The sequence below is a fragment of the Halictus rubicundus genome, chromosome 11, assembly GCF_050948215.1.
Source record: "Halictus rubicundus isolate RS-2024b chromosome 11, iyHalRubi1_principal, whole genome shotgun sequence".
NCBI lineage: Eukaryota > Metazoa > Arthropoda > Insecta > Hymenoptera > Halictidae > Halictus > Halictus rubicundus.
The window spans coordinates 5,703,188-5,712,642 of record NC_135159.1 but is presented as its reverse complement, the minus strand read 5'-3'; the positions used below and the strand labels follow the sequence as shown (position 1 = coordinate 5,712,642).

Here is a 9,455-nt window from a genome sequence, read left to right as displayed (position 1 = left end):
GTTCCACGATATAAAAGTAGACTGACTCTAATTTTGAATAGAATCCGAAATTTGTATTTTTTATTTATACAGAAAGTACAATATCGCTTTTGTAAATTAGTTACACGAAAATTCTCTCTTAAGATTAATTTATGATGTTTCTTCGAGTAATCGTGCCATCAAGTGCGTCAATACTAGGTAACAAAGATATTTTTTACGCAATATATGGTGTTAATTAGTGCAACAATTATTGAGAATTTATAATAGGGAAAATATATGCATGTTATTTATTTATATTAAGCTTCACGAGACAAACAGAGGCCAATTTCATGGAAAATAAATTAGCTTCGTGTCTCATAGTAATGATATTTAATTTCAATAATTAAATTCATGCGAAATTAAATGAAATGAAATTAAATTCAATAGTATATTTAAACGTCAAACGATGGCGATTAATGTATAGTATGTTTTCTACATAGTTATTACAAAATGAAATCATTAATTATCCCTTTCACTTTTTAAATAGTTGTTAATGATAATGAAGCATAGAATACTACAAATATATTAGGAAAAGGTTGTCGATTTTGATTGATACTGAAATTTTTTATTTTTAATATTTGAGTGGCTCCTGAAAAAATGTGTCTACTTGCATTTTTGAGACTATGTAATTTATTTTTTCAAGATGTAATACAATAAGGTAAATAATAAGGTAAACAAATAGCTTTTTGTAATTGTGACATCGATCCAATCAGAGAATTAAATTGTATAAACAAATTGTTTTATAAATACCAATATAATGTAGCAGTAAGTTTTAGACGTAGAAGAGGATAGCGAGTGGAAAAGAAAGAGAAACTACTATCAGTTTACTACCCAAACCGAACTTGAAGCTATTGAAAGGTGGACGCAACGACTTATAGGCGTTTCGCGTACCTCCGATGATCTGACGGGCCTCCGATCGGAGGAATGCAAATTTAAGCAGAAAGTATCAATTTTAAGAAAAGGAACTATTGAAAAGATCAGAAGCAAAATTCAATTAGGAATCCAGAAAAAAAGTTGATGTTCATTGCATGAAAAGGTACTCCAAAACAAAAACTGAATGTTTCGGTTAATAATTGAAAGAAGCTTACCAAGAAGGTGAAGGTGGGCCCAGGGTAAACAAGGAAAGTATAGAAGGCCCCTTGGCCCGTCCCGAGGTAATCTAAAGTACACTCGGACACAACTAAATTAAATATATAAGTTTTTATAATTAGCAAATCTTAAATTCTATTTTACAATGTTATCGCAAATTGTAAATTATATGCAGCCATTAGCTCGATATTATTCTCTATTTGTAAGATTACTAGAAGTTCTTACAAATAGAGAATAATACCGATTGCCCAGGTCTCACCACGAGGAGGTTGCTGCACAAGAGACCCGAAAGGCAGCTAGAAGGAATTCAATACGCTTCCTTCTGACTGCCTTTCTTACAACGACGATTTACAATCTTATAAACTAAATTTCGCTATAATGGAAAAGATTACTTTTTCACAGAAAGAAAAGTTCACTTTTCCATTTAGCGTATGTCGAGTAATTATTGCGGGGCAAAAGGTATCAAAAACGAATCAGGCATAAGGCTCTGATTCTTTCAAAGAGAGAAACAAAACCGAACCAGAAGCAGAGCTTTCTGCCGACCAGTATACGATACCCGACGCTTCACACGGAGAATGATGACCAGGGACGCCTCCACCTTATGGTAGAACAACCTAACCCCAACTACCCGCCACGAGCAACGCTGACGCAACAAGGCGACGGCAAGACTTATGGGGAATGAAACCCCTGCTCCCGGCGCGAGCCACGCCAGCGTTGACATGACTTAGGCAGACATTTTACGAAGGAAGGGTTCTACCTGGCGAGTACTGCTCCCTGACCACCATTTCTCAGTGCATCCACGCCGAATATCGCAACGTGGACCGGTTCAAAACTAGCAAACAAGGTCCGACACAGCCTTCTGCTGTGTCGGAGTTAACAATCGAGTCGAGCAAAGTGAAGTTACGGCAATAATTACTCGACATATTTACAACGACGATCTTAAGAATTAAACTAATTCTAACTTACAATTACTACTATGTCTTCGTCGATGCGTTGTTTGATGTAGTCTCTTCATTCGACGACCAAGATGCTCAGCTGTTGGATTTCAGCTGAAACAGACTAACAATAATTAGACACGATGTTATTGACGTCTTCGTTCGTTGTCGATGTCGTTGACGTCTTCGGTCGATGTGATGTCCTCCATCGATGACAAAGATGATGACCTGTCGTACTCCAGCTGAAGCAGACAAATCATAATTAGTCACAATTCCATAGCGTACAAAAATAGAAGGAAACGATGAAAAGAAGACGAAACGTTGACATTAAGATACGACGAAATACAACTCTAAACACCGTACACGAGTACGGCCTACCTAACATGCACAAGAGTGCGAATCTAACCGGCTCACGAGAGCCAACCTAAGACCAGCTCACGAGAGCCAAGCTAACCCCGCACACGAGTGCGGCCTACCTAACATGCACAAGAGTGCGAAACTACCAGCTCACGAGAGCCAAGCTAACCCCGCACACGAGTGCGGCCTAACCGACAAGAATTCAACAAGAGCAGTTGAAGTCAGAACTTCAAACTACTAAAATGGCGCTTCGGGTCGCCCCGGGTTCGCCAATACCCGTACTCACCCACGGCCCCATCCGTGAGTGAGTCCCTGAGGGACCTCCGATCGGAGGAATACCAATTTTAAATCAGATTTAGAAATTTTGGAATAGGAACTGTTGAAAGTTCAGAAGAAACTTTCGATTGGAAAGATAAACAATTCCAATCAAAAATAAATCGAACGAAATTGGGACACAACGACCTACGGGCTCGGGGCGCCCCGGGTTCGCCAATACCGGTACTCACCCACGGGACGCACCCGTAAGTGAGCCCCTGGGAGACCTCCGATCGGAGGAATACCAATTTTATGTCAAAAATAAAATATAATATAATTTCAAGGAGAGAAACTTTTGACAAGTCCCGACGCAAATTCGAATTAAAAACACAGAAATAATAATTGACGGCGTTCGTTGAATGAACACGAATTCCAAAACAGAAAGTGTATATTTGGATTGTTACTTACAAAGAGCTGCTGAAAGTTGACCAAGGTGAGCGAAGACAGCTTCCAAGAACCTCGTCGTTTCCAAGAAGCCCACCCCGAGCTAGCTTAAGGTGGACCAGGGAAGTTTTGAATGACCGTTGGTCCACCTTAAGCTAGCTAAAGGTAAACCAAGGTTGGCCAGTAATGTCCAGTGTAGCTCTGGAGGATCCCTGGTCAACTGGAGGGTAGGCAAGAGTAGGCCGGGGTGGTCAGGGTGAGCCAGGGCAGCTCCAAGGTCCTTTGGCCTTCTGGTCCCGCAGCACTTCCGCTCCCTCCTGAGTGCGCACCTCGACTGACTGACTGAGCGCGGCCGCCGAGTTCAGTTGCGCGGTACGCGCTGCGCAACTCTCCCACCCCAATTAATTTCGGTTGATCTCGATCGCCGTGATAGTAATTGTTGATAAATTTGTTATTTCTGGCTGTTTAATGTTTATAACAATTTCTTTTGGTAATGATATCAATAATCACTCCGTTGACCATCTTGCCATCTATTTATTTAGTAAAAATAAATTATAGAACTCGAGATAGAGAGTAAATTTTAAGCCATGAGTATTCGCACGCATTAATTTATCGACCACAATTCACTGGTAAATTGATTATTTCTAGCTGGTCAATGTTTATAACAATTCTTTTCGCCAACTATGTAGACAAGCACTCCCTTGACCATCTTACCATATAATTTTTTAGCAAAAGTAATTGATAGAACTCATGATACAGAATAACCTTTGAACCATGAATATTCGCACGCATTAATTTATCGACCACAATTCACTGGTAAATTTCTTATTTTTGGCTGTGTAATGTTTACAACAACTTCTTGTTCCAATGATGTCGACAAGCACTCCTTTGACTATGTAGCCATCTAATTTCTTAGAAAAGGTATAGGTAACAGAATTCAAGGTACAGAATAACTTTTAAACCTTAAACATTCTTACGGTATTTCATTTGATATTTCTGGCTGTTAAATGTTTATAACAATTTCTTTTGGTAATGATGTCGACAAGCACTCCTTTGACCATGTAGCCATCTAATTTCTTAGAAAAGATAGGTAATAGAATTCAAGGTACAGAATAACTTTCAAACCATGAACATTCTCACGGTATTTCATTTCGTGCGACACGAAACAGCATAAGATGAGATGACTGAACTGGCCTATCCCTACATTTCGTCTGTAATATTAGTTCCACAATATTAGTTCCGACCGATACGGTAGGATGTTACACAAAGATGGTAAGGGGGCTCTAGAGCCCCGCGGTCGTGAGACAAAAAAATACATTGGGTGATTGGTCTACTCCTGTACCTCGTCTGTGATGATACGTATTTTATTTTTTTCCAATTTTGTAGTTGCAAACTCTAGTTGTAAAAAATGGAAAACCCAGTTGTAAATGGAAGTTTAAAAGCGACTATCCTAAATATTAACACTGTCTTAAATTTTTTCATATATTTAGCTACTATTATTATTAATTAAAAAAATTTTTCTTTCATGAATAAATATTTTTTCCACCTCAGCATCATAGGAATTTTACTAGTTGACTTTAAGAACATATTAGAACTATTTTTAAATAATTTTCTCGAAAACATTCTAGTTTACTCTTTATTTCACCGTTCTACTAATTTTTTATGGGCTGCATTACTTTTACAACTCAATACCATAGTACCATCCACATAGAAGATGCATGGATAGATGGATGTATAGATTGAATAGTATTATCAGAATTTCCTCTCTGGTGTAATTGTAGTTTACCGCTAGAGGACACTCTACCTTCAGGCTCGCATTACAAATTAACATAAAACTGTACAATAAAACTACATTTAACTTTTGTTTTTAAACCAACTTATATATACATATCTTAATTGGACACGAACGGAAATATTTAAATGTATCTATGCGTATTGAAATTATAACAAAATTAAAAATTTTTTTGAACTACAAAAACGACCATGTGAAATGATCACGTGCTATGAGAATTTGTTCGAGTAATCCAAGATGGAAGACGGTCACAATAAAGCCGACGTTGGGCTGGATAAAGAGAAAAAGTCCTATGCCGGAATACCGGAGGCAGATTTTGTGGTAAGTGTAATGTAATGACTAATGATTATTATTACATTTTACTATAAAATTATTATTATGATGGAATTCTTATATATTTAAATTTCATTTTGTTATAATGAATGTTTTTATGGAGTGGCAATCCTTATGGCTGCCGATAAATATTTCTTTCAAACAGAAAAACAGGACTAATTTCAGTATACTTACTTAGCATTGTATTTCGTAAAAGTGATATTTTAGTTTTTCAATGTTACTCCACATAATAGTTTAACTACACTTCTTTTACACGGCGAACCTTATATGGTTACAAAAGAAATAGACACCATGATATTTAAATTTTCTGAACTAAACCCGTAATTACCTCACTTGTAATTTTTTACATCATAGGACGATGTCGACGCTTTTATGGCAAAACCGGAAAATAAATCAGCAGACAAAGTACTGCAGATGTTGGATGAGAACCATAGTAAATATAAATTCATGGAATACAACTTGGTTAACAAGAGGAGACGGTTGAAAGCACAAATTCCAGACCTAGAGAGAGCATTGGAAATGATTAAGAAATTACAATTAGAGAAAAACAACAGCAAAGATTTAGAGACACAGTTTCTTTTGTCAGAACAAGTTTATGCAAAAGCTGTTATTCCACCTACTGACAAAGTGTGTCTATGGTTAGGAGCTAATATAATGTTAGAATACACTCTCGATGACGCACAAGAAATGTTAACAAAGAACATTGAGGCAGCAAAAAGAAATTTGGGCTACGTGGAACACGATTTAGACTTTGTCAGAGATCAATTTACGACAACAGAAGTAAATATGGCTCGCATTCATAATTGGGAAGTGAAGCGCAGACAAGCAGCCACGAGTAAAGCGACATAAATTTTTCTTTTTGTTATGAATCTAATTTGCAACGATTGCCTAAAACCTAAAAAGTAATTATTTTAAAATTCAGAGATGTTATGTAAATCCATGTTATGATATTTATAATTTTGTAATGTTATCTCTTTCTTTTTTTTTTGTTACTATAGGTTACTTACATTGTCAAGAAAAGCGCCTGTAAATGAAAAACTCTGTCAGAGAATGTCAATGGAATAAAGGACTCAAACACGTTTAGGTTATAAGATAGTTACACCAATATTTATGTATATTGTCAGAAATACATTTGAATTCTAACTTAACATGTTGTTTCATAGACCTATAATAATGTCTTTTATATTATCTACACAATATTTCAGCTTAAACTAGTTTTGATACTCACACAATGAAAATATACACAACCAGTATATAATAAAAAAAAAAATAATACATAACACTTACAGAAATATCACATGAAACAAAATTTTAGTTGAATTATTATCTTCTATTTTAACATGTCCTTTTTTGTACTTCCATCACAAACTACGTCATTTATTTGTAGATACATTTAAATTTTCTGTAGAACCAATCGTCTATACTTTTATGATGTTAAAAATTAAATATAGATTTATGATTAATGGAATGTGCAAAACAAAATTTAATTTATCTTATGTCCTAAGATATCTTCAAAAAGGTTACTATTTCTGTTGTAAGGCACAAAATTTATCTAACTTCTTCAAGAAGTTAGCGTCCAGTAGGGACTAGCGTTGAGTTATGCATTAAAACTTTATGATTTAATTATTCTGCCTCTTCATCTGGTTCATACTTCAACAATTTTGTCTTCAGTTCAATAATCTTAGCTTTTGCATCCTCTAATTCTTTCCTTAACGTATCCATTTCCATATCAGTTTCTGTGATATTACCAATTCTTTGGCGAACGTATCTATTATTATGGTTAAGGAAATATTTGCTATGCACAAGACATTATATATTAATAATGTTATTAGCTAATATGCTAATGTTCATTAAATGTTCATGTTTTAACAGAAGGATACTCTAAAGGATCATCGGGTTTTTCAGGTTCTTCATACAAAGATACGAGTATCTTTGTTAGTGCTTCCATAACACCTGCCCTTTCAAGATATTTTCGAAATTCCTCTTTTTTAGAATCAGCAGGCTAAAACAATTAACATACAAACATATTAAACAATTTAATAATATTAAAACCATTTACATTGTACATTGGCAGATGTAAATCGTGTTTCTAACAATTATAATAAAGATTATCACAAGCAATAAAGCAATTAGAATATACATATGTGTTATTAAAGAAATTATTGTGACAGCATTTCAAACGAACCTTCGCAATTGTTTCCTATATTTAATTCATTAATATAAGTTTGTATGATCCAAGTTAAAAGATAGTTACCTTCATATTAGCCATTTTTTATTCCGGATTACTATTAAACAAGTATTTTATCACTAAATTCTGAAGGTCGTACACCAAAATAAATTAATAAAATCTTAGTAGCACGTGCTTCTCAAATCATATGATGGTATAAATAACTAACGAAACATGTTCAGAACAAATGCTATATCACATACGCGATTTTCAAAACAATGTATACTCTACGCTTTTTTAGAAAAAAATTGTTTACCATTATTTACCATTTTATTATATGTAAATATACTCTGCTGTGTTCCGTATATTTGGCTTCTTTCAGAGGCAATTCTTCGCGAAGTCTCTATACTATTCAAATGTTAAGGTACCTAGTCTGTTTCGATTGACAATAATATAGTGAAAGAAGACTCCCGCCTTGGCTGAAGCCCGACGCCATGTTGAATGTTTACATAATGCGATAGACCTCAAATAATTAAATCCAATTTTATGTTATAATAAAAATTAAGAAGTAACAAATTAAATTTACATACACTGCTTAATAGAAACTACATAATTTGCTTAATAGATTTCTTGATTGGAGAATTAGCTTAAATAGACTACAGCTAAGATACTGCAATCGTGAATGGAGTATATCGCAGTATTGACAATTTAAAATGGCGGACTTTTGTTTGTAGAGTATTTTTTTGCGCAAACGTTGACAGGAAAGAGGGTTGAATATAAATATTTGTAATGAACTTGTCGTAATGTTTTTTGGAAAAAAGGAAATGTTTATGCAGTTGGTATTGACCAGTGCTATAGGCATTTGTTCGTCCATTGGTGATCACGGTTTAAAGTATGGGAAGTCTGCCGTGTCACGCGCGATATTTGACAATATTACTCATGCAATTGTCGGTGGCCTCACTTGGGCAACTATATTGAACTTGTCAAAAAAGTCTCTTGTACAAAACTTTTCGAGTATTTTTTGGTGTTTCTTTTTATCGTCTTTTATTGATGTAGATCATTTTATTGCTGCATGGAGCTGGAATTTAAACGTAAGTAATGTCATTTTATATATAATGTCTATTCTGATCATTGTGGTGGTACAAATAATAAAAACACTAATCTAACTTTGAATTGTTTTTTATAGGATGCTACTCATCTAAAAAAGCGGCCATTTATGCACTGTACAACACTTCCTATTGTAATCTGGTCTCTGCTTAATTTTTATTCAAGTACATTTCATCATCCAAAGTTAAACTATTATTCTTGGATGATTTTGGCCAGCTTTTTAAGCCATCACATACGTGATGGCACACGGAGAGGTTTATGGTTCTGTCCTATAGGTTCTACAGAACCCATTCCTTATTATCTGTATTTAAGTATGAGTATGATACTTCCTCATGTGTTGCAATGGTTGATGATACCGCTGGAACATGAGTCCAAGATGTACAATAATGTAACATTGAACGATATAGTGTAAATGGTGTAAAAGCATCATCCGCTGATACTTGTATATACGTAATTTGTACAAATTCATTACGGTACATAATACATTCATTATGCGATTCGAATGAATGAGAATACATAGCATATTTTTTGTATAATATTTATACGTTTTAAAACTGTTATTGTCATTACTATTGGCTTCTATTAAGAGATTTAAGAAAGATGTTATATCAAGTAGATATTTATTACGTATTTTTGTAAATCCTTAAAATATAATAGAATCAGTAAATCTGACAATGCTTCTTAAATGTACCTCTACGCTTGTTTTACCTACACGACTTAAAAAGAGTGAACGCACATTGGGTTGTGACATAAATTTATCCGGTTATCTTCGTATATCCTTTTCATTTATTAATATAGCAGAGAATTACAATCAATCAATTATAAAATCAATTGACTATAAGAAGTTTTTATTTGGTCACAGTTATCTACATTTTCAATGAGTTACAACTAAATGGTTAAAATTAAATCATATTTACATATATTTGCAACCTTAAAAGTTTATGTTAGAATCCAATAC

At 34.4% G+C, this 9,455-nt stretch overlaps 3 protein-coding genes across 5 annotated transcripts; 2 read left to right on the top strand and 1 right to left on the bottom strand.

Annotated features, from left to right (window-relative positions):
• Positions 1 to 5,064: 5,064 nt before the first annotated feature.
• On the top strand, positions 5,065 to 6,371 carry Mgr (prefoldin subunit mgr). The gene is made up of 3 exons (XM_076796866.1): positions 5,065 to 5,211; positions 5,578 to 6,125; positions 6,222 to 6,371. Exons 1-2 carry the CDS (start codon positions 5,128 to 5,130, stop codon positions 6,070 to 6,072), a joined length of 579 nt encoding a protein of 192 aa, XP_076652981.1. The 5' UTR covers positions 5,065 to 5,127; the 3' UTR covers positions 6,073 to 6,125; positions 6,222 to 6,371.
• LOC143359144 (c-Myc-binding protein) lies at positions 6,303 to 7,895 on the bottom strand. Of its 3 annotated transcripts, none has more exons than XM_076796869.1 (3): positions 7,707 to 7,895; positions 7,104 to 7,225; positions 6,303 to 6,991 (listed from the first exon to the last, which is right to left on the bottom strand). In XM_076796869.1, the coding sequence occupies exons 1-3, from the start codon at positions 7,707 to 7,709 to the stop codon at positions 6,847 to 6,849; spliced, it is 270 nt and encodes an 89-aa protein (XP_076652984.1). In that variant the 5' UTR covers positions 7,710 to 7,895; the 3' UTR covers positions 6,303 to 6,846. The 3 variants fall into 3 exon arrangements, with proteins under 3 accessions (XP_076652984.1, XP_076652983.1, XP_076652982.1); XM_076796868.1 differs by having other exon boundaries at positions 7,717 to 7,890; XM_076796867.1 differs by lacking the exon at positions 7,707 to 7,895 and adding an exon at positions 7,478 to 7,662.
• A 172-nt stretch (positions 7,896 to 8,067) lies between these two features.
• Positions 8,068 to 9,172, top strand: LOC143359142 (transmembrane protein 267). The gene is made up of 2 exons (XM_076796864.1): positions 8,068 to 8,481; positions 8,577 to 9,172. Exons 1-2 carry the CDS (start codon positions 8,194 to 8,196, stop codon positions 8,907 to 8,909), a joined length of 621 nt encoding a protein of 206 aa, XP_076652979.1. The 5' UTR covers positions 8,068 to 8,193; the 3' UTR covers positions 8,910 to 9,172.
• Positions 9,173 to 9,455: the final 283 nt, after the last annotated feature.

Excerpts from the sequence above, each read along its gene's own strand:
- Mgr (XM_076796866.1), top strand. The coding sequence starts at position 5,128 with ATGGAAGACGGTCACAATAAAGCCGACGTTGGGCTGGATAAAGAGAAA. Across the intron at positions 5,212-5,577 it reads TACCGGAGGCAGATTTTGTG|GACGATGTCGACGCTTTTAT; the intron begins GTAAGTGTAATG and ends TTTACATCATAG.
- LOC143359144 (XM_076796867.1), bottom strand. Across the intron at positions 6,992-7,103 it reads AAACCCGATGATCCTTTAGA|ATACGTTCGCCAAAGAATTG; the intron begins GTATCCTTCTGT and ends CCATAATAATAG.
- LOC143359142 (XM_076796864.1), top strand. The coding sequence starts at position 8,194 with ATGTTTTTTGGAAAAAAGGAAATGTTTATGCAGTTGGTATTGACCAGT. Across the intron at positions 8,482-8,576 it reads CATGGAGCTGGAATTTAAAC|GATGCTACTCATCTAAAAAA; the intron begins GTAAGTAATGTC and ends TGTTTTTTATAG.